Raw genomic sequence first — 23,315 nt, forward strand, 5'->3', positions numbered from 1 at the left:
GCCAGGTAGAGCAGCTTTGCACGCGTTGTATTGTGCATTATCCGCGTCCGACATGCCAAACGCTGGCGAAAAACTGACTAAGAACTTCTCCCAGACGATGCGCTTGGTAAACTTGATGCACCATTCCACATCAATTCCAGTGCGCTGAGAAGTACAAAAGTAAATAATCGGGAAAAACTTACACCGGCAGTCCGAAACCACAAACACGAAGACGGGATTGCGCTGTTTAACGATGCTGTGGGTGCTATCGATGTGAAGCAGCGTCGTGCACCGCGGATCTCGTTGTACAGTGACATAAGTTTCTAGCAGGGCGTGGCATGTGACTCCAATACGAAAGGGCGACAACTTGGAGCCCGTGCCAATACTGGGAACCAACTGGTTGTCATCGGTCTTGGTGTCACAGAGAAGAATCATTTCATCACTAGTCACTTGTCTGTCTTCTGCAGCGTCGTACATGTGTGTGCTACACAAAGCAACAACAGATTGTAAAGCTTTTCGCTTGTGAACCTTTCTCCACTTCTTGACGTAGCTTTGAACTTGACTCAACACTGGTGCGGGTCCTGCCAACGTCTGACGCTTTATTTTCTTGCACAAAATCCCTAACAGGTCGACAGGAGTAAACCATACGTGATCCGATAGTCGCTCGTCGATGACTGCCTTCATTGCGTCGGACATCGGGATGGTCTTAGCTGTGGGTGACTCGACGGGTGCATCAGGCATTGTGTGATGTCCATCCACGCAGACTGTCGCCAGAGAGCTGGATTCACAAGCAAGTATCCTGTACCGACACTGACACTTCGCCCCGCTCTCACTACAGCGTGCTGACGTACACTCCGTGATGATTCTGCGCATCGGATGCCGCGTCATCAGGGTCTCGTCTTCATCATAGGTTGCGTGGTCCAGAGTACACCTCGGCACTTTATCGTTCCGTTGACGACTGCGGCTGGGCAGCGAATCCACAAACTCGTCGAGAGTAGCGTCACTGCTCGTTTCAGAATTCCATATTTCCACCCAAGGAACTCTTTCGCCACGTCGGCGAGGTTGACCGCTGCCGACGGAGGTCTGTTTGCATACAATTAACGGCGTAGATAAGTACTTGCCATAGTTGTCGACATAATCAGTACAATACTTACTGTAGTTATCACTTGTGTGGGCGGGCTCCTCATACTTCCAGCCAAATAGGACGGGAATCCTGTGGACCGTAGGAAGAGGGCAACTAAGTGAAGCGAAGAATGCCACGCTCGTGAAGAGACGTACTTGGGTTTCTTGTCTGCGCTAAAAATAATTTGCAAACAAGAACACGACGAGAGCTTCCGGTCTTCTCTTTTTATAAATATTTGTGCGGAATGAATATTAACGTTCCTACAGTGTGAACATGTTTGCAAATGCACATAGTGGTGATTCGGCCCAATCCAATGGTGATTTGGGCCAATTTAATGGTGTGCGATTGCATCCGAATCAATGGTGATGATTTCCTTTTCACTGGTGGTAGGTTTCAAATCTGTGGTGATAGGGCCCCTCACTCTGCATAAAAGCTCACAATCAATAAGGGGTATTTATCACTACTGACCTTGATTTCGTCGTACTTTATCAGTAGTGACCTTGATTTCGAATTTCGGCCAATGAGAGAGAGAGGTGCGTGCGATAATCTTCAGGTAACGATTATGTAATCATAAATTGTCAAAACGTGCTCTACTAAATTGTACTTCTACCAAAATGTGAAGCCAAGTTTACACAAGAAGCGTATAAAAAATAAGAGAAAAAAACAACTTAAGCCCTGTACAAATTCGTTTATTCCAAATGATGCCTGCCATTTTAAACGTTGGGCGGACTACCATGTCACGCTAGAGCCGCCTACAGGACTGCCTACCATGTTGTGCCAGAGCTGCCTACCATGTTGTGGTAGCGCCTGTATTAGCCACAGGTTCGTCTTCTTCAAGTCATCATGTCGTGTATTCACGAGTGCCTTCGCGTGTGGCGAACCGTGTACAGCCACAATAGCCCAAAAAGCTTCATGGCAGCGCATTGCTAAGACACATCCAGAAGAAGAGAGATGTAAAAAGCATTAGAACACTGTCATGAAGTGACTAGGCTACAAAGACACTACACCTGCGCAACACAGCAGTAACCAGCTAGACGGCAGCGAGGCGGCAGCTAGACGTGGAAGGCGATAGCGCGAAGGAAAACAACTGGTCTCTGTTCGCAGAACTCTCGATAAGACAGCAGTGGCGTTCGACCAATCAGCAGTCGTCTTCTGAAATCAAGGTCACTACTGATAAAGTACGACGAAATCAAGGTCAGTAGTGATAAATATCCGTCAATAAGTGCTGATTGAGTCTTGTCATGAAACAAATTCATTCACAAAGCATGTCGCCAAGCCCGAACTACAGTACTGCACAAATGCACAGTATCAATAAGATAGATACAAGCAACAGCGTCGCTGTTGACGGAAGCCGGGTGTCTCCTTCGATACTGTACAGACTGTACTACACTCCACGACAAAAAGATATGGACACCACCAAAAGTGGCTGTAACTTCGTCATTATTTATCGTTTTAAGGTGCGGTTTGGGTTAGAGTTGCAGAACACGCTGATAAAGATTTGCACGCTGCTAACACGCGCGCTTTTGCGCTTCTTCAGGTAGCTCACATACAAATCACTGGTTCTGCCCAGGTGACAAAACTTATGAACAGCTAATCCCCATACAAAATCCTATATCAACCAAAACCCCTTACAAATGATACGACTTGGACTTTGTATGAATATGCTTGCAGAAGTAGCGCGCAAATCTTGAGAGCTTGTTGTACTTCCTGTGGGAGGTACATCAAAATATACAGCCGGGAATATTTATCAAAAGTCACCACAAACAGGTGAGGTTTTATCAAAAGTCACCACAAAGGTAATGATTGGCTATTAATCAGATCACTTTACAATCGACGGCGGAGCTGCAGGGAGCGCACCCTCCCCCTTGACGGCGTGCACCGTGCCGCTAGCCAGCATCGCCTCCATATCATGACGGTTCCGACTTCTCTACATATTCCGACAAGTAGGCAATTGGTCAAAGCCAGTGCAAAATCGGAAATAGTGAAAAATCCGAAATTAGATATTATGTACGGTAAATTAGGACTAGGGGGCCGTTTGACCAATTCTTGTCAGCTTTCATGCGGTGCTCACAGCCGCGAGGAAATCGCCTCTAGAGGCCTGTGGGCCGAGAAAAACGGCAATTTGCATCTAGGCGCAAAATCGACTCGGGGCAATGTGCTCTCGAGGTGGCAAGTTCATTAATGAGAGCCAGGATCCTGTGGTGGGTCCACTATTTGGGTTGATTGTCTTTAAACAGTGATATTTACACTTCACAAGAGTGACCCTCTCTTCCAGAGCCACTCGTTTAAAAACTTCAATGAGGTTTTATTTAAGCCAATAGAAAAGCGCCACGCAGTCAAGCTCTCGGAGACAACGCCGACAGAGGCCCCGCGGCTTCAGTCTAGATTTTTTAAGCCGAACCCCCCAGACCGCAAGCCAAGCCGGAGGCTCCACCCTCGACGACGAAGCTCAATGGATGAGCGCAGGGCTTGCCCTGAGGAGCGGGATCGAAGCCCGCCGTCGCCAATCACGATTGATGGGAGCCTTCCAAGGTGTGCAGTGTTTGGGTCCGGGCAAGCGGCCACGAGCGGATGGAGAGCGATGCGCTGAGTGCCCGATGGTCTCTGGACGATGGTTGGCAGGATGGTCATGGCCTTGATCTGCGCGTTCGTAAGCTAACTGTCTTGTATTTGTTCATGAATATATGTATTTGCCCCGAACTTTGTGCCTTACACGTGTCCGACGACTTGTAGTATGTTTTGGGTTGCAGCCGGCGCTGGGTCGACGATCCTTTCCAGGGCGATGTGGCTTTGATACGCCACGATGCGACTGTCGAGGGCACCAGACCGATGAAGCTTGCGTATCTCGCGCAGCACGCTGCCAGCTCCTTTTGCTCGGGATCCCTGCTCGCTCAAGAACCTAAGGACCGCTGCTTCCGCGCGTTTTCCTACGTCGAAGACTAGATCTTTGAAGTCGACAGCATCCTCGCGCAGCACGAATCCGCCGTCAAGAAAGAGCTTCATGTACGCAACGCCCAGGCGGTAGTCGGACTTCTTCTGGCAGTCGCTCGAGTCCCAGACACGGGGCAGCCTCGTGTACCACTCGAACCACAGCGAGGACAGGTTCGTAGCAGCTTTCTTTCTTCGCTTTGCGGGTGGCGCTTGCTCTGACGACGCTTGCTCTTCTGATGCTTCTTCAATACGCTTCACAGGCGGCGCTTGCTTTAGGATGATCGTCTCCAGTGCGAGGAGGCGCGCAAACATGAGCCGATTGCTCTCGATAAGCTCGCTAATGACAGCCAAATGGTGACACCCAGCATGACAGCAGTTGCTCTTTGCTGCCGACTTTTCGTGTGCTTGTTCAGGACTCGAAGCAGCAGACGTATTGATTGACATGGACCAAGACAGCATGTCGGCGACCGGGATATCAGCCGCTCCCAAGCATTCCTCGATACGCGCAACGAACAGCGTGTCGGGCGCCAGCGTCTTCACTTGCGGGAAATACTTGATCAGGTACGCCATCAGCACTCCGATAACCTTGCGACTTACGTTTAGCTTTGCGTCTGCCAGTCCAATGCAGGAACCGAACAGCAGCTCCTCCAAGCGCGCCAGGTGTTCCTGCGTCCCATGGTCCAGCGCTGCAACGTCCGCAATGACCGGGGCTTCGTCGGCGCTCCAGTCGCTCAGCACTCGGGCGACTTTTCGGTCTTCGCGGGGGGGGGGGGGTGTTGAAGACATAGGCAAAGCCTTTGTTCGTGCGGGTCATATCCCATGGCCCGCGGTCAAAGATCCACTGCGCTGCTAGCCGCTCGTCTCCGTTGGCGTGCTGGGCACCTCCTCGGCGAAAGGAGTGCGAGGTCAGGTTGCTGGTGGCACCGGCGGGTTCAGCCACCCGCTTCAAAAAGCGGTTGACATACGCTTGGACTCCGTCCTCACCGCGGCCGAGGCTGCTCCTCGCGGGACATGAAGCTGTGAGCTGAGCTGGCAGGGAGGCGGTGGTGGCTTGCGACGGGTTGGAGCTGGGAGGACTTGGTGTGGGGAGCAGGGAAGCGGTGCTGGGCGGCGACAGGGACGCTTCCAAGGCCGTCGCGGTGTCGCTGCTATCCGCGACGCTGACCCGCAGCACCTCGAGCAGAGGCGCACCTGCGTCGAGCGAGGTTCCAGCGGTGGTGGCGAGAGCGGGAAGCTGACTCAGCAGCGACACACAGGGCGCCTCCTGCATCACCAGAGCAACGGCCAGTGTGTGCAGGGGGCAGGTGAGGAAGTCGTCGCGGTCAGGTACGAGGGTGAGGTCTTGATCTTCGGCAGTTTTCACGCGAAGCATGCGTACGTAGAAAACGTTGTCTGCTGACACTGTGATGTGCTGCTTGCTGATATAGCCGAGATCCGAGGAGCGCCCAAAACAGTGCCACATGAGGCACGCGAGCGCCGCATCTTCGTAGTCGGTGGCGACAGACGCCGTGCTGTAGACATAGCGAATTAGTGACCTTAAATCCGCCTTCGTGCAAGGCGGAGCTTTGTTAGTAAATCCCCCATTGTCCCGTTTCAAGCAATGTTTTTCCAAAGTCTTGCCTTGCTTTAGCAGGGTTAACTCTGTAGGAACCCGAAGATGAGGATGCTCATCGAAAAACCAAAGCTTAACGTTTCTAAAGTATGAAATGGCTGTGTTAGACGCCAACTTACCTTTCTTACCTTCATACGTGGCGAGGTAGTAGCCAAAGCGGTCCATAATGGCAGCAAGGCTCTTGCCAGAACTGTCACCACGCACACAGGCTTGAATGACATTCATAGACACATTCTCTGCTTCTAGCATGCGCTCAAAAGCACCAATCCCTGTGGTGCACGCTTTTTGCGTGTTCGCAGGGATGAGTGCAGAGAGACTCATGCTGATCTTTGTCTGGCGCTTCTGCCGTTTCAAAGTGCCTATGTGTGTATATGCGGAGGACCACCAGTGTCTCCACTGACTAGAGCTCCGGTCCTAAAATAGGTTTCTGCCTAGTTGTTGTAATCATGAGCATATTTGAAAAGTACGTACTTGACTGTATTTCACTATGTGCATATACATATTTGCGTCTCGCTTCCGACAAATATTTGTCAGAAGCTGTCGGAACTAAAAACCTATCCCTGTGTGATTTGATTGGATGAAAATTGTGAATAGCGACTGTGTGATTGGTCAGGCCGTCATATATTTCCTGTTCTGTACAATCCTACTAAGCTATCTGTCGGAAAAACTACTATATTCATCCATACCATGACGGTGCCGACAGCGGCCGACACCTGTCGACACAATCTATCATTGGTTAAAAGCCTGAATTTGTTTGATTGGTCCAAAACGGCTATTTTGAACCCTTCTCGCATTTTCATTTCGTGGTGGAGGTCATAATGGCGGCGCTCCTGAGCGCAATGCCCTCCCCACCAGGTTTCGCATGCGTGTCATGCGGGCGCCCCGTGACCTTCGCTACGCCCTCCCCTCCAGGCTTCGCATGCGTGTCATACGGGCGTGCACAGGCGTGAGCAGGTCACCCAAGACGGTTCGTGGCAAGCCCGGCATGTCGGCGTGCTCAGCCTGTGCCCTCGGAGCCAGTCGAGAGCGAGGAGGACCAGGGCACCCACGACACAAGGGCGAGGGGCAGCAGGCACCGGGGGGGGGGCACCAAGAGCGCGGGGGAAGGCGAGGGGCTCAAGCTTACGAAGGACAGCAGAGGCTCTAAGGGCACGACGGACGGACGGGCGTCGTCGTTGGCGGTGGCAGTGATGGTGGTGGTGGCCGAGGAGGGGGAGGAGTAGGAGGAGTAGGAGGAGGAGGTGGAGAGAGTGAGGCAGGCCGCGATGACGCTGCAGAAAGGAGGGAGGTCGAGCAGGAGTCGAAGAGTGGTGGCAGAGCGAGCGGCAGTGGAGGAGGAGGTCGTGCAATGCGTCAAGGAGCGTGGCGGTCACCGCTGAGGCAGCCGTGGAGGAGAGGGGACACGACGGAGCGGCTGCCGCGTATGGTAAGGAGAAGGAGGGTGCGGCGGAGCTGAAGGAACGAGAGGGCACGGTTGAGGTGAGCGCGCGGCGTACTCGAGTCGTCGAGCCTGCTGGCGTCCGTGGACAAGGGAGAGTGACTGCAGTAGAGGGCGAGTGCGGCGGGGACGAAGACGCAGTTTGCGGGTTGAAGAGCGGGTGGCCTGCAGCGAGGACACAAGGAAGCGTGCGAGGAGCTGGTGCTTCTCGTGGCGGCGCAGCTGGTCATGCAGAGCTGCCACTGCGTGCGGGTGCGTTATGTACGGTTGGCTGGGTGGGATGTTGCTGGGACCTGCCCCGAAGCCCTCCTAGCTGGAGTTAAACCGTTAATACTAATTAAGTATCTATTTATTCGAGTGTTTCATTGCGTGGCCTCCTTCTACGTGTACATCTCCACGATAAGAAACTTGCAAATACTACTTATCGCATGCCTTGCCGTTCTGCTAACATGTGGTACTAGTACTTAGTAGTGGTAAGTTCATGAAAGGGCATCGCCACGGAAACTCGGTTAAGTTTGAGAAGCTAGCGGAAGCGCCACTACAAAACGCGTAAAGCAGTCAAATTCATGCTATACAAACTTTAAGTAAAGTGTCGGCACCGTGCAAAATATGTGTATATTCACCTAATTACTTAACTTCACTATAGGTGGATAACATATCTCGACAGCCCTGCCTACATTATACGTCAGCAGGAGTGTCGGCAGCTCATACACCTACACCTAACGTTGATCATTGGATAAAATACCATCTATCGCCCTTCTCATTCGATATTAATCAGTCATCGACATTTGATTGGATCATGACAGCCATACAGTGGCTAAATATAAAATCATATGTGTCGGCACCGTCACGATATTTATCCATAGCTCGATTAACAATAGCATTTGGCTCGAAACGAGATTGCAATACTTTAATCAAGTCTATTTTCGTCGGCAAAAGTGTAAGCAAGAGAGGTAAAAATCAGAATTGCACAAAAACACGGATATAGAGCTGTCATCAGAGATGGGTTGTGCGTAAGCCGGGGCTGGCTAATGGGGCATTTTGTATAGAGAAAGACGAGCATCCCCTTTTAAGGTTTGCGCGAGTACCCACTTTCAAGCAACACAACAGCGACCGTGAAGGGGAGAGTACGGCGTATGCGGCTGTCAAGAGCTCCCACGAGCTGGTAGAATAGCTTCTAAACGCCCGAACACACAATAAACAAGTAAATGATAAAAACCATGGATGGAATGGCGCCTAAATAACTCTCCAAGGGCTGTTGCTGCTATTTCCTCGAGTTTAGGTGCCGAATATACAAAGTAAGTATAACCGGAAGTAGACTATGTCTGCCGAGACTTCTAACACGAAGAAATATTAATTTGCAGCCTTATAACAACTGTACGGTGTAGCTGGTTTTGGCAGCGACAGTTTTGCAGCGTATTTCGCGCCACGTAAATGCCGGATTGGAAGCAAGGGCATGGAGTAGTGAGTAAATAACCTTGATCGTGCGTATATCCCACAATGACCTCTCCCAATAACTAAACTAAGATGACGAGAGTATCCTACTACTAACCAACTTAAGCACGACGTATACTTCGGTTTCGCCGGGAACGACGGAGGTCTGGCTCGTACGCGCGTCATCAACTAGTCAATCCGATCATAACTCCTTATTTGTGCGTATAGAGATCCTCTTCGGCTGTTTTGACAGTCTCCGTGTACGAGGCGATTTCTATAGTACGCGAAGCCCGAGTGCCGCTACCGGTGCGGCCACCCTCGATAGCAGCATCAATATACCTGCTGCAAATTAGAATAACCGTGGAAGGCTTAAACTTTTTCTAGGAACGGTAAAACGAAGCAATTTCAGCATTGCTTCAGTGTTCCGGATTGAGAAATGCCGTCGGTGTAGGCCGTTGCCTCGGCAACAACACTCTATAGAAATGGGCGAGCTGTAGGGCATATATCGTAAAGCTGACAAACAAAGCGAAGAAGTGAAGCTGCTTCTACGGTTATAGAACGGCTTTAGCACTGACATACAAAGTAAGTCAGCACCCCAAGTACTCCTTTGTTAGTTGTAGTGATTACCCATTTTTCTTAAATGGGATACGGATAAATATCGTGACGGTGCCGACACAATTTTTTTACTTGATTATGTATAGGCAGACTGACCGCAACGCACGTATATTGACCAATGACATCTAGATTTACCCAATATCGGCCAATGAGTTTGATTAGGTGTGGGGTAAAACGATGCCGACGCCGTGCCGACGTATAATGTAGGCACGGGAGCAAAAATATGCAGGGCGTCAATACGAGCCACCAGTCTACTGCTCATCACTCGAATATCTGCCCTCTTGCCGACAGAACATTCGGAACCAGTATGAGCCTCCAAGACCTCGCCCCCGTCAACTCCCAGCGCGCTCTACAAACCGCAATCAACGCGTTCGGGCGCTTCGTCGCGGCCCAAGGCGTCTCCATGGACTTCATCGCTGCCTCTCTCGCAGATGATGAGAGTGAAGCTGTGTTTGTGAAGCTCATGGACCGCTTTGGCGTTCACCTCGCCTTCGTCGAAGGCCGAGGAGGGAAGCCGCTGGCCAAGAACTCGGTCATGAGCTACTACCGCCATGTCAAGAACCACCGAGCCACCATCGAGAAGAAACTACTCAAGATGGGACAGACGCTCGAGCGCCATTGTCTGAAGCGCATCGATTGTGGAATGGTCAAGAAGGCGCCTGCCTGCACGAAGGAAGACGTACGAATTATCATGGACGGACTGTACTATGATGCCGCCAGCCCCAAGGACTATCAAGATGCCGCGTTACTGGCGCTGGTGTGGTACGCGTTTGGCCGAGCCTCGGACCTGGGGTTCGTGGTGAAGGGAAACCTGTCTGTGAGTGCGGCTGGCGTTGTGTTCGTCCGGCTCATCCGCGTGAAGACTTCAGACGAGCAGGGCATCTCTCTCTTTCCCGACAAGAACAGCTTCATCACGTGCCCCCTGCATGCGATTGCGATGGCCCTGGTGATGCAGGACGCTCCGTGCGCACAGCTGCTGGATCATCGGCACCTTGCCGCAGGCAGGGACGAGAGTATGACAGCCCCTGTTGACGTGCCACTAGGTGAAGCTCTTGTTGCCTGCGAGAACGACGACACGCCAAGTGAGCCGCCTCAGAAAAAGCGTAAACTGCCTGAAAAAAACATGAAGATCCACGCCTACGTGGACCGCGTTGTCAAGACAGCGTCTGCCGCTCAAGCTAAAGCGGTGCCAACTGCAAACTTGACGTCTCACTCGTTTCGACGTGGTGGGGCTCAGCATGCAAACGGTGATCCGCTGCTTAGTGCTCAGTGGATTTTCGATCGTGGATCGTGGAACATGACGGCTACCAACAAGGCTTTCGCTTACGTGTTCAACACTACCAGTGAAGACCAGAAAGTAGCGCGTGTTCTCAGCGGGTGGGACTCGAGCAAGAAGCCACCGGTTCCAACCCTCTCCTGGTTCGACTCCGCCAGCCGGCAGCAGGCACTGAGCTTGGGTAATCTTCTTTTCCAGCCAAGCGTGTGCACCCAAGACCCCGAGAAGTAGCTCAACGCCCGCGTTGCTGAAGTTCTAACTGCCGTGCTGATCCAGCATTTTCCCGAGGTACTCGAGCGCTACCCGATGTGCCCGTACGCTACCCGGATGCGCGAATGCCTGATGGCGTTGGGTTTACCAAAAGCTCAAGTTCTCGCGTGGAGCTCTGAACTACAGGCGAATGTGGCACAAAAGGATCTGGAGGAATCTCAAGACGACGCGGAGGCATTCACAAGAGAAGAAAAGCTGATCAATCACCAGAACTGCATCATCGGCGAGCTGATAGCCATGAATCGAGCCTTGACCGAGCGGGTCACCCAACTGGAGAGTCAGCGCGACGTTGGTCAGGATGACTCCTCCACAAGTTTTCCTGCACCGGTGGTGGCACCACAATCGCATTGCGAGGATTCCGCTACTGTATCGAAGTCGTGTGGAAGCAAGGCTCTCCCGAAAGGCCCAGCGGCTATTTCTTTTGAGTAGTACGCAAAAATACCACGTATTGGAACGTGTGTGCGGATCGGCAGAAAAAATCAGCGTACAAGCACACCGTGAACTACATGAAGCTCTTCTTACCAAACGGCTTCGAGCTGGACCCGTCGGCCCCTGACTACACCGACCAAGTTGACCGTACCGGAATTGAGGCCGAAGCCGGGATGTACAGATTTTTCGAAGAGCACGGAGTCAAGAGCAAACGTGGATCAGCTGTACTCAAGCAACTGCGCAAGTTTTTCCGGGAAAGCAAGCTCAACTCTCTAGTAGACGCGTACCGTGCTCGCGTTGCTGTCGCTGGCGTAACGGACCCAGCGCCCAAGGAAACGCAAGAGCTGTTTGCACGGAAGTAGTTGAGTTATAGTTTCTAACGTGGGGCTATAATAAATGTTCTATACCGCTACACATTACACTTCGATAAATGTACAGCGTACAGCATGTAGTGCGCGTTTGAGTTTCGTACGCAACTGCTGGAACGCCTCAGAGCTTCACAGATTAAACAACGGTTTTGTGTAAAAGAAGGATTTTATTGTTGGTAGTTAATCGGCTCGACCTCGTAAACACAGCCCAGATCAGCAAAGAAATGGCGTAATCCGTCTTCGGTACTTGGCTTGTAGACGAGCTCGTCCGAGTCGATGAAGTCGCCCACCGCCGCGCGAGCGATGCAGTGCCAGGTACCCTCTTCTTAGCCAAAGGGCCTACCGATGATCACAAGGTGCCTAAAACTAGACCTAGGAATCTTCTTGAACCACCTTTGCGAACTGCTGTTGAACGTGTTGGTACTGTTCAGGTACCGCAGTTGATAGCCCTTGGCGCGAAGTGCTTCATGCAGTGCTTGCATAGAATTCGCCCCGTACTTCTCATCGCCGTGGGGGGTTGGCCCTTCTTCCTCGGGTGCAGCCGCGTTAAGACGACGCACGATTGGCACCAAATCCTCAACGGTTAAAACAAATCGGGTTTGCACCGCATTGTTGATCGAGTACAATCCACAGAGAGAATATCTCTCGGATGTACCGCTCTGATTCTCACACATTGGACCGCCCCTAGTCCGTCTACCCACAATGGATTGCATCTCTGTCCGTGGAAGGTCTAGCAAATCGCCGGACGTGAAGAGAGACGCGCACAAAAAAAAAGACTCCCCACTCTTACTTAGCACGGACGTGAAATCGCTAGCAAATCGCCGGTGGGGTGAGCGCAAAAGCAAAAGTGAGAAGGACTGCATCGCTGCATCGATGGCTACGAGCGCTAACCAACCGTGTAAATTTCAATGCTTTTAATACAGTACAGCCAGATGAACTCTCGAAACATGAGAAATGTATTGCGTTTTTGTATGTTATGCAGCGCTAATGCTGCTGTTTTAATAACCAACATGCAAGCTCTTAAGTTGGTAACAGCGGCAGAATTGCAGGTGTCAGGCAGTAACAGCCTGACACCTGCAATCCAGGATTTGCTCTGGCACTGCAGGAGCAGTGGCGCATTTGATTGCTAACCGCCTGGGCACCATGCCCGAGATTCATGATGTGCCTGCTTTTTTTTAGCCATTCCCAGCTTGTAGGCACTCTGTCGGCCGATGTCGACACCGTCATGGTATGGTTCCCCATTACCTGACCTGTGCATAAGTGAGAGGGAAAATGCTTTGATTGGCTATATATCGATGATTTGGTGATTACAACCTCGCAGTCATCTACAGGCGTCCCCGGGCTAGTCCCGGCTGTATATTTTAATGTACCTCGCACAGGAAGTACAACAAGCTCTCAAGATTTGCGCGCTACTTCTGCAAACATATTGATTTAGATGAGTGTACAGCGATACCTACTGCGACAAGTGGCACGTTGCGGGAATACCTCCACCTTATTCTTGAGCTAATCTTGTAGTAAGTCAGTACATACTCATTTATGTTCAGACCGCGTGAATCTTGTTGATTCGCAAACATCATAAGTACCGGCATCCTCCGCTCTTTACTGACGTTCGGTTATTACTGACAATTGATTATAGCCAATCAAAATACCTTATCGTGTGCCTCCACTTGTTACTGACAACACAAAAATGGGCAAGGGGCAGTCATTTCCCAATCGCCAAGATGCCACCTGCCCGCAGACGCTCCGCAATTGCGGTGGCAGAGAAGCTCGCGGTGCTCGATGCCTGGGCACAGTGCGGCGACATCATCACTGTTATCAACGCCTTCTACAGCGGCCTAGATGAGTTTCCGCATGAACAGCGGCGCAAACAGCTTAAGTGAAGGAAGGCTGGCGTTCCGTTCAAGCTAAGTAGTGCCGCCTGACAGATCGCTCATTGCCAGTTGGGTTGAGCGAGCGTGGGCGGAGTTAAGCGAGAAGACAGTCAAGGCTGGGTACAAGAAGTCAAGGCTCGCAGTACAGGAAGTAGACGTTGTAGCTAGTAAGGTGATCGCGGAGCTTTCTAGTCTGAGCCTGGTAGATCATCGCATTGGGGCTGTGGCCGACGAGCATGACACCATCGAGAGTAGCTCGGTCTGCGACGAACTTCTCGAGTAAACAACGAACCTTTTTCTGTTTCACAATGCGCGGCAGACATCACTTTTTTACCCATTTATTGAAGCCAAGATGTAGTCAAACATGGTTGTCAGTAAAGAACGGAGGATGCCGGTACCACTGTGGCGAATAGGCCGGGGACGCCTGTATCAACACCGCGAAAGATGGATGTTTTGTGTAGTTCACCAATCCTTTTGATCCACCATCTGGGATTAGTATGCACTCGATCTACGTTCAATGTCGTAAGTTCCGGCGTACTTCGCGTCGTTTTCGACTCTTATGTGGTAAGTGTTCCCCCCATAGATCTCTACAATCTCATATGTCTGATGGGGCTTCCCTTGTTGCGGACAGGGCGCGCCAATACAAACTCGTAGTTACTTTTTTCGTCGTAAGTTACGACGTACAGTACCGTAGATTACGTGTTTCGGAGCCTAAATCCCGGGACCCAAGGGGTTAAGAAAGAGAGACCCGGTTTTCGAAAGTTACAAGTTTTTTGCCGGGACCAAGTACAGGTCTTCGACCTGTGAATTTGACAAGACTTTATCCTGAGGGAAGCAATGTCAGCAGCAGCAGTATGATTTGGGGCTAGGTACTTGTATACATCAACTTTTTTCCTATTTATTGTCAGCAATACAGGACTCATTTTATATTGATTGAAATCTATTCTAACATTTGAAAACCAAATTGCTACTGAATCGATCTGACCTGAAGTCTCCATCCACACATAACGATTCGGTTGGAGGCCAAGAACCTGGGACCAGGCTAGGAATTTCCTGGTGCCATCATTTCGCTTTTCACCGTGTCGGAGGTAGATGACCAAGCAGCGAAGTAAGAAAGTGGCCCAGATACCGTTCGACGGTGTCCACCAAGGCAGCGAACAGCACGTTAAGTGGTTTCTGCCAATATATCGGCAACTCCTGTTGGCACGAGAGATTTACTGCGACGTGCGGTTACTGTTCAAGAGCCCCGCTGAGAACGGTGCGTTTGTTCAAGCGTGGGAATTGCTCATGGATACCAATCCGGGGGATGACATGGCGAGGACCTATAAAGAGTTGGTTCTCAAGGACGGAGGCGAGCCACTGCGGAAGAAACTGGTCGTCAAGCCAAGATAGAAATCCTTGAAGTCTGCCACACAGCAGAAGTGGGAAAAAGCCGAGGGAGAAGTCAAGATGCTAAAACAAGCGGAGGAGGCGCTTGCAGCACGTATGAAGTGCGAGGTGGTGGCTGCCCTATGCGGTGCACCTATTGGGTCCCTTCATTACAGGCTGAAGCGGGATCGAGACCGAACGACTGTGTTCCCCAACGAGTCCAAAGTGAGCAACAGCAATGGTGACGACGAACTTGAATATATACCAAACCTGAGCGCGGAAGAGCATTCCAAGGAGGACGAGAAAGGCCTGATCGTGTCACCACCATCAGAGGTAAACATCTCCTTTACGGGCGGTAGAACGACAGGAGAAGAGGGGGCCAGAACAACACCAAGAACATGACGATGTGTCGGTGACCTCAGACGAACAAAATCGTGGTTTGTACGAGCTTTTGGCGCCTACTCGTGCCGTTTACGATGGAGTTCGGGCTTGATTTCAAGACCGTAAGCTGTTTCTCCTAGTTTGGCGAGTTTTAATGACGGAATGGAATGGTGGAGACGAATTGGTCGAGATGGCTAGGGGTTGCTGTGGGGTGAATGATCCAGAACGCGACACAGCCGATATCACACGCCTGGTAGTTGAGAAGACACGACTGAAGTGGGAAAGAATCGCCCAAATGAACGCGGAGCAACAGCGCTACTGCCATGGGGGCGTCATGTCAAAATCAACGAAAGACGCGCAGAGGGCTGAGCTGTGGCGAGTGGCAGGGAGGGCGCTGGTGGAGGCGGAGACTAGCGGTATAATCCTCGCTGCAAAAGTAGCCGGGATCAAGCGAGGCGCGAGGCATACTGCAAGGTCGTGCAGGAGAGATCTTGAACGGGCACCATAATCTGGAGCAGTTCAAGCGAATTCACGAAGCTCGCGCCGACACAAGCTGCATTTCGGTGGCGGCAGAATCAGCGCGCGTTGATGATGACGAGTATGAAGAGAAAGTACCAGTGCCACCGCCACCACCATCGCCTGCAAAGTACGCTTCATAGGAACCGCGAAGATTTAAAGCGCAATCGACAAGAACACACGGCAGGCGAGGTGCTCTCAGGTAAGACGAAGAGGGTGAAACGTTCGCACAGATTGATCCAGAACGACGACAACACTGGCATCGTGCCTGAGAAACATCAGGGCAAGCATCCCCACTGCAACGCTGCTGCACAAGGACTTTCGGTCCTGAAAAAGAGGAAAGTTCGCGGTTCCAGTGTCCTTCTCACGTCCCAGCAGTAGGAACGTGGCGACCGAAAAGAAGCTTAACGCAACTTACTACCGCTAGGATGAAGGAGGTGGGTGGGTGCATGTGGTGGTTCCCGACGCAATCAAAGGTTATTCTAACGTCGATTTTGCCGTGTTGAACGAAAGCATTAAAACATTTAAGATCCAGAGCAAGATTTTGACTGCATAATATGGTATCAATACAGTCTATAAGATAGATTGTATTGATCATGAACATTTCCTACGCTAACGAGGTTTTGTCGCCAGTGCATGCTTTTGAAGAACGTCGGCGCAAATCCCGTAGCTCGCCACACCGACCTGGAGTAGAATTATAAATTGTCTGACTGGGGCCAGCCATAGTACCTATTGCATGACGTTGTGTTGGGCTGTACCATAAGTCCATCAATCCTTTCCGGATTACTTTAGCCGTCCTTGGGTCCATATTCAATCCTGGTTTTGGTGGCGCCGGCAGGCCAAAAAATATACACACACCGTGAGCATTATTATCTTCATCAAAAATTCGCAAAACAATCGCGAGACTATCGGAATAGCGTCTCTCCATGGCGTCTCTGAAAAGAAAACATCAACGAAATATCCAAATACTCAGTGAGGGGGTGGGGGGATATGACGTCTTTGCTATCAAAAGATTGGGGAAGTTGCCCGTTGCAGTTCCCTGTATGAACTCCTGCAACCGGCTTAATGCCCAAAAGTAACCGTAAGATATATCCAGTAGAAGTATTACCTGTATTGCCCGGTGTTGTGTTATACCATAATTTCCTCCCCGGGAATGCTCTTCTCGTGGTCGCCCAAACCGTTCACTTCTGAATTTTCAAGCTACAACGCCAAACATAACAATGCGTCAGACCGTCTTCCCCCGCTCCTAGTCGCCCTCATCGGGTGTTACAGCAACCTCGTGCAAGCTGATCATGCCATTGGAATGGCTATGACGTGCTCGCAGCGCACCCCCAACAACAACCCCACTACGAACCGGAGCCCTCGAACTAGTGCGCTGGCGACAATGGAGACCACAAAAACGACAACAGACGCAACAGACGCGGAAGATGAATAGAGAATGTTCAAATTCCCAGTGCACAGCAAGTGTAGATATCAATTTCGGAAGAATCCGACAGCTTCGATCAGCACTTTGCGTAAAGACTCCAAATTCGTCGAGCAACCTGAGAATCTGCAAAAACATCCCCAAAGAAAATTGAAAACGTCAAGGAAATCCCAGTTGTCCGGAAAAAAACTCAGCAGGTTGCAGAGCGATCGCGAGCTGATAACGAAGCTGCGGAAAAGCGACCCTGAATAGAGCACCAAGGAAGTGTCCACGTACCTGAGTAGGGGAATACCTGAAGGGTCCGCTGCGAAGGTGAATGCTGGGATGTTCTTCCTTTTTCGTAATGTTCGGTGTCATCATCGGTATTGCGTCAGTAGCATCAGATGCAGGTAAAACAAAATGTGTTGGATCACTCGAGCTCTCGAGTGGCTTCCACTGCGTCAGTGATAATCCGTGGTATACCAATGGACATTTTTCAACTGTAAATCAGGAGTTCGTGCCTGCCAGAACAAAAACAAATAGTATATAAGTAGTCATGTTCTGTGCAGTTTATTTTTCACGAGGTTGCAGAGTTCCGCGCTCTCGGCATTGTACGGAGCCGAGACCACAGCACTAGTGGGGTCAGAGGTTAGGATAATTGACCAAATCATGGTATTAGTATTACTGGCCCTACTGGAGGTCTGATATAAATATCGGTTATACAATACTTTCGTATGAACGCAAACTTCCCTTTGCATTTAGATAGAAGTTTCTGTTAAGGTCGTGGTAGACGTTGTCACGGGCCCTCGCGCGGGTCCCGCGGTCCGACGGGTATCGAATAGCACCGCGGAGGACGTATAGAGAGTGGAAGTGCGCGAGCATGCACTGAAATAGCGTCTGCGCGGGTTCGGAGGGGCTTCTGGAAGTATAACCGTAAAATATTACTGGTATAACCAATTCCGAGTAGTAGTATTACTTCAATTATCCTTATACATTCGCCCAAAAAAACGAGTATAAGTATTAATACCGAAATTGTATTACTGAGTAATACAATACTTTGAGTTATCTTAACCTCTGAGTGGGATGTTTAGCCTCCATAAAACGAAAAAATGAAAATTACCACACCAGTAGAGGGTAACCCTCCATCAGATCTACCGTAGACAAATAAAAGGACCAAGCATTTCGCCAATTGCTGTCGTAAAACCACACGTAAATATGGTGGGTAATTCATGGATTCAAGCCGGTTAGTGCATGCAGGAAACTGTAACTTGTGTTTATAGACCGAAAAATTGCTGTCAGAATTGCAAATTGCTACTGTAGAAACTGTAATTATATCCCTTCTTCTAATTGTGTCCCACCCCATGAAAATCGATGGGGATTTGTGAAAGTGCCCCACCCTCAAATAAAGCCCCACCCCAGTCTTTTTCTGAAAAAAATGAATTTAATTCCGAATTCTCTGGATTTTATCCATAGTTGTTAGGGCGATACGACTGCAGGTGCAAATCACTTTAAAATGCATGCTCCGCTATCGGATATAAACGGACGAATCATTAACGTATCGGATCGTTTAATAAACGCTTGGATAATATATTATCCAGCGGTGTGTTGCTTGAGTCTTTTAGGGTCGACATTTGCGTGACAGGATCGATCGGATGTCGCTCGACCATGACCAAACAAAACTACAGTTTGTTTGCAGTAAATTTATGTTCAACAAGGTTACATCGGTGTCGCCACGTTCAAGTCATGGGACGACACCCACGAACACCCAAGACTTCAATTTAAAGTCGTGGGTGTCGTTGAAGTCTTCAAACGACGCTGGTCTCGTTTCAACCATTCTGCTCGTGCTCGTTTCACGCCTGAAACAAACCAAACCAACCAAAGTGCGAACTTAAGGTAGGTCTTCACAGGCCCATCTCTTAGTCCCTTCATGAACGTGACGACCTTGGTCGCCTCGTCGATCGGATTGGTCACAAAGAATAAGGGCGTGACCCCAACAGATTAGTTGCGTGACTTAACGCGTATACTGTCCATCGTTACGGTATAACAGAAATGGCAGTAATCCTCGTCTTCCCTTGGGCTCTTTTCGTTCTGTGGCATCGGCACATGTGCATGCAGCTTAGCCTGCCGCAGGCTAAACTCCTCCTGCATTGCAAGAGTAATTGCAGCTTCGAGAGTACACAGCTTCTGAAGAAGGACGCCGAGTGGGTTTGGACTGCTGAGTGTCTAGTGTACTCCACAAACATGTTCACAATTTTCACAATACACGAACTCTTTGATTGTGCTGCTCGCAAACGCGTTCGGAGTCTTCTGCCCTATCGCCCAGGAGCAAATAATTGGATAGGAATGCCAAACGGGTAGTCATACAGCGGATATTCTGTCCAAAACCGATCTTAAAGTTGAACACCACACCATAGGGGTTAAATTTCAAATGTTTTGTGGTGTAGGAAACACCAGATTTCGCGCGACCAACTCGGCTGGAGTGGCACAGTGTACCGGTAGCCGAGCTCAGCTGAGTTCACCAGCTTATCCTGACACCTTATCCGGCTCAGCCGAGTTCGAAGAATTATCCGGATAGCTTATCTGGACCAGCCGAGTTTAAGCGTCGCCGAGCTCAGCGAAGAGTCGGTCGAGAACCGCCCACTTTCATTTGTTATTTGTATAGGAATATAGGAATAGTGGAGGCGCCCCTTCAGGGTGCCCGACCGAGATAACAAACAATAGAGCAGAATTTTCTAGGCCTAAAGCACGTGTACACGTTCCGGTAAGTCCTTGCACGGGGCCGGATTATGTCTGCTGCCGGTACCCGAGAGGCATAGCTTGTAGGGTACTCGGCTGGCAGCGCCAAGAGATTAAGGTCGGCCCGGGTTGGGCGCGTGTCTCGCCAAGCGCGAAGGAAAAGTCTCGCCCCACTGCGAGCCGGTGTTCCCGCACGTCCCGGGCACTGATTCCTGAGTCGAGAAGCCTTTGCTCTCGGCGACCTGTAAAAGCGCTCCGTGCGCCGTCGTCCATCCTTTGGTGGACGGCACAGGGATGAGTGAACGGAGGCCGTCGAACTCGGCGGTTCTCCGGAGGAGTGATCTTGGTTGGCAGGTCTTGGCGAGAGGCGAGGCACCCGCTGTCCCGATTGGGCCGAACCGCTCGGGGGCAACCCGGCGCAGGCCAACAAAGCCGACCAGCTCGGCTATTGTTGTGTTTGTAGCCAAGTTACCACAACTGACGATTTTGTGTGTACTGCTATACCACATTTCATATCACAATATTAAAGTGTGTACAACAACTTACCATTATCAGTGATTGCTGTTGAATTTATTGAGTAAGTAGACTTTTTAACGCAAATTGTATTTGGTCATCCGTACATGTAGTGCCCCCACTCCCTTTAATAGTGGCTCCCTTCTAATAATGCCCCAGGGGCACTGCTGCAATATCCCACGGGGTATAATTACAGTTTTTACAGTACTTTAGCTTGCTCGGGAAATGACATGCGATTTAGGAGCTTTCTTCCTGTGCAAATGGCAATACCTCGTTTATTTATCAAGGGTGTCAGGATAATATCAGGGCAAAGAGAGAATATCTCCACTTTTCCTTCATAGCTACAGAGCACACATTCTGGCTGTTGTAAATGGTCCTTCTGGCCTAGCGACCGCTTTCTGTTTCATGCCAATCCTCGTACTCGGTTGCTCCCGCCGGAACAGAGCTGCAGCAATCGATTTATAGTTTTCTCATTCAATGATTGGAGCAACTAATATGCCTATACAAGCAGTCCAACTAATTCTAGTGCTGCCTTCTTGTTTCCGCATGAGTAGTTCGTAATAGTTAGCGTTACCATAGTATAGCCTTTGGACTTTGGACTTCACTGCTCCCTTGCCAAGGATCTATCAGTGTACTGACCGATACCTTGAATTAGGTTATCTATGAATAACTTAATCCAAATGACTCTTCAGTACATTGTTTCGTACGTTAGCGGAGACTTTTTACGGAGCTTCCTGACCTCTCATATGTTTTTTACGGCGGGCACCAGTGTCCGTTACCACATTTAACCGGAGTTCAGCCACCCCTTCAAAAGGGTTCCACGGTCCATGTGCATATTGTGCCTTTCACTTATTCTGTCATGATAATTCTGGTATAACTCTAATCCCTTATCGACCTTAATTATGCTCGAGTTAGCTAATTTCCATGTTAATTCCGGGTCGCCCATTCGTGGCCGAATTAGGAGCGGCGATGGTGAGGCCGAGTTAAGGCGGAATAAGCTAATCCAGTCTGCGTTAGGCGGAAACAGAGCGATTGGCGGTTTCCTACCCGCCAATCCATGCCATTCTGCTCGTATCTCCGTCTATTGGCTCTTAAATGCTGATCGCGGATGTTAGGGGAAGCGCTCACAATCTTAGGCAGAATTAGCACTAAATAAGCGTTGCTCGCCCTTTTATGACTCTAATTCCGCCTGAATTAACAACTCACCCGCCAAAATACGTGAAAGGCGCAATAAATCGTCGGTCGTCAACTCTTATCTTAAACTTCAACGATTAACGCAATCGTTTGTTTGCTGATACAAACGGGGCGATCTCCGGTTCGATAAAAAGTTGACCTCAGTTTAATAACTTGTTATACCTTCGAACAAGGTAACATAGTGTTACTAACATTTGAAGGGTCGAGTTCGTGTGTTCTATAAAAGAGGTAAAATTCGATCGAAATCGCCCCCGGGCAGGCTATGATAGTTCATTTGCCCTACCCCATTCTCAATTGTAATACAGGGGTTCATAAATTGGGGTAAAAAGTAGGGTAAAAAGTCTTTTATGCATATTTCATTAAAAGGGGGGCAATGCCCCAACTAATATTGTGCCTTTCACCTATTTTGACGGGTGAGCTGTTAAATCAGGCGGAATTAGATCCATAAAAGGACGAGCAACGCTTATTTAGTGTTAATTCCGCCTATGATCGTGAGTGCTTCCCCTAACCCACGCGATCAGCATTTGCGAGCTAATCGACGGAGATACGAGCAGAATGGCATGGATTGGCGGGTAGGAAACCGCCAATCGCTCTGTTTCCGTCTAACGCAGGCTGGATTAGCTTATTCCGCCTTAACTCGGCCTCACCATCGCCGCTCCTAATTCGACCGCGGTGGGACGACCCGGAATTAACATGGAAATTAGCTAACTCAGGGCATAATTAGAGCCGAGAAGGGATTAGAATTATTGCAGAATTATCATGGCAGAATAAGTGAAAGGCACAGCCCTCAGCTCGCAGGAAAGGTCTAGCGCAGTGAAAAGAGTCGGAGTAGGTCAAACGTTTATCATGTTACCTGTTGGTATCTGGTTGCCGCAGAAGCGTAATACATGTAATGTTACCACAGCGTAAATGTGCAGTACCTGTACGTACTTCCCAGTGTCTTGTTGTATACTAGAGCTTCATAATATCCTCGAAAATATTCTCTCGTGGTCGCCCAAACCGTTCAGTCCTCAATTTACAAGTTGCCAGACGCACACAAAACGATGCATCGGTCGTCTTTCTCCTGCTCCTAGTCCCTTCATCGGGTGCTACGGCACTCTCGTGCAAGCTGACCGTACTGCTGGGATGATTACAACGGACTTGGTCCGAACTCCCACTGGCAGCTCCAGGGGTCTCCGAAGTAGCGCGGAGCTCACGGAGGCAACTACCGACGCTGAAGCTGAAGAAGAAGAGCGATGGCTCAAAATCCCAAAGCTCAGCAAGCTGAAGAACATATTCCGGAAGAACCCGACGACCCCCATCAGAACCTTGCGCAAGGACCCCAAGATCGTCAAGCAAGTCGAGACCTTGCAAAAGAATCCCCAAGTCATGAAGGAAGTCGAAAACGTCAAGGAAATCCCGGCTGTCCAGAAAAATCTCAGCGGGCTGCAGAGCAATCCCGAGATGATGACGACTTTGCGGGCGCCCCCGAAAAGAGCATTAGGGAGGCATCCTCGTTCCTGAGTAGGGGAATGTCTGCAGATTCCAAGGCGAAGGGGAAAATTGCGTTAGCCCTTCTGGGCTTTTTGGTAATGTTCGGTACTGTCGTCGGTGTTGCGTCGCTGGTATCAGGGTAAGAAGTAAATGCGTTGGATCACTCGAGCTCTTGGGTGGCTTCAACTGCGTGATACACGTACATCAGCATGTAGTCTTATCTTTTTTTTATATTTTATCGGAGCCTACTTCGCTAGTGCAATTACTGAGGCTCCCAGTGCTGTCTCCAACTGAACACGCATGTGCTGATTGCCGCTTCTTGCCGCTAACTTACAACACACTCAATGTTAGCCCTCGGTTGTTATCAGTCGACAGTCTTTCCTCCA

General features: G+C 50.1%; 10 protein-coding genes across 10 annotated transcripts; 7 read left to right on the forward strand and 3 right to left on the reverse strand.

Annotated features, from left to right (window-relative positions):
• Nucleotides 1-363: 363 nt before the first annotated feature.
• PHYSODRAFT_504910 (hypothetical protein) lies at nucleotides 364-663 on the reverse strand (the record flags this gene model as incomplete). The annotated part of the gene is made up of 1 exon (XM_009530359.1): nucleotides 364-663. A coding segment is annotated over one exon (300 nt), but the record flags the coding sequence as incomplete, so codon positions are not given.
• On the reverse strand, nucleotides 660-1,166 carry PHYSODRAFT_301679 (hypothetical protein; the record flags this gene model as incomplete). The annotated part of the gene is made up of 3 exons (XM_009530360.1): nucleotides 660-757; nucleotides 831-1,062; nucleotides 1,134-1,166. 3 exons carry the CDS (start codon nucleotides 1,164-1,166, stop codon nucleotides 660-662), a joined length of 363 nt encoding a protein of 120 aa, XP_009528655.1.
• A 3,691-nt stretch (nucleotides 1,167-4,857) lies between these two features.
• Nucleotides 4,858-5,061, forward strand: PHYSODRAFT_506585 (hypothetical protein; the record flags this gene model as incomplete). The annotated part of the gene is made up of 1 exon (XM_009530361.1): nucleotides 4,858-5,061. A coding segment is annotated over one exon (204 nt), but the record flags the coding sequence as incomplete, so codon positions are not given.
• Nucleotides 5,062-5,492: 431 nt separating this feature from the next.
• PHYSODRAFT_432055 (hypothetical protein) lies at nucleotides 5,493-5,966 on the reverse strand (the record flags this gene model as incomplete). The annotated part of the gene is made up of 1 exon (XM_009530362.1): nucleotides 5,493-5,966. A coding segment is annotated over one exon (474 nt), but the record flags the coding sequence as incomplete, so codon positions are not given.
• Nucleotides 5,967-6,564: 598 nt separating this feature from the next.
• PHYSODRAFT_333206 (hypothetical protein) lies at nucleotides 6,565-7,396 on the forward strand (the record flags this gene model as incomplete). The annotated part of the gene is made up of 5 exons (XM_009530363.1): nucleotides 6,565-6,612; nucleotides 6,647-6,864; nucleotides 6,923-7,201; nucleotides 7,239-7,335; nucleotides 7,388-7,396. 5 exons carry the CDS (start codon nucleotides 6,565-6,567, stop codon nucleotides 7,394-7,396), a joined length of 651 nt encoding a protein of 216 aa, XP_009528658.1.
• A 2,043-nt stretch (nucleotides 7,397-9,439) lies between these two features.
• PHYSODRAFT_250215 (hypothetical protein) lies at nucleotides 9,440-10,639 on the forward strand (the record flags this gene model as incomplete). Its single annotated transcript, XM_009530364.1, has 1 exon — nucleotides 9,440-10,639. One exon carries the CDS (start codon nucleotides 9,440-9,442, stop codon nucleotides 10,637-10,639), a length of 1,200 nt encoding a protein of 399 aa, XP_009528659.1.
• Nucleotides 10,640-11,139: 500 nt separating this feature from the next.
• PHYSODRAFT_506159 (hypothetical protein) lies at nucleotides 11,140-11,469 on the forward strand (the record flags this gene model as incomplete). Its single annotated transcript, XM_009530365.1, has 1 exon — nucleotides 11,140-11,469. A coding segment is annotated over one exon (330 nt), but the record flags the coding sequence as incomplete, so codon positions are not given.
• A 3,326-nt stretch (nucleotides 11,470-14,795) lies between these two features.
• On the forward strand, nucleotides 14,796-15,116 carry PHYSODRAFT_301680 (hypothetical protein; the record flags this gene model as incomplete). The annotated part of the gene is made up of 1 exon (XM_009530366.1): nucleotides 14,796-15,116. The coding sequence occupies one exon, from the start codon at nucleotides 14,796-14,798 to the stop codon at nucleotides 15,114-15,116; it is 321 nt and encodes a 106-aa protein (XP_009528661.1).
• Nucleotides 15,117-16,764: 1,648 nt separating this feature from the next.
• Nucleotides 16,765-17,042, forward strand: PHYSODRAFT_265376 (hypothetical protein; the record flags this gene model as incomplete). The annotated part of the gene is made up of 1 exon (XM_009530367.1): nucleotides 16,765-17,042. A coding segment is annotated over one exon (278 nt), but the record flags the coding sequence as incomplete, so codon positions are not given.
• A 5,323-nt stretch (nucleotides 17,043-22,365) lies between these two features.
• PHYSODRAFT_286220 (hypothetical protein) lies at nucleotides 22,366-22,959 on the forward strand (the record flags this gene model as incomplete). The annotated part of the gene is made up of 1 exon (XM_009530368.1): nucleotides 22,366-22,959. The coding sequence occupies one exon, from the start codon at nucleotides 22,366-22,368 to the stop codon at nucleotides 22,957-22,959; it is 594 nt and encodes a 197-aa protein (XP_009528663.1).
• Between the last annotated feature and the right edge of the window lie 356 nt (nucleotides 22,960-23,315).

This window comes from Phytophthora sojae (assembly GCF_000149755.1).
Source record: "Phytophthora sojae unplaced genomic scaffold PHYSOscaffold_5, whole genome shotgun sequence".
NCBI lineage: Eukaryota > Oomycota > Peronosporomycetes > Peronosporales > Peronosporaceae > Phytophthora > Phytophthora sojae.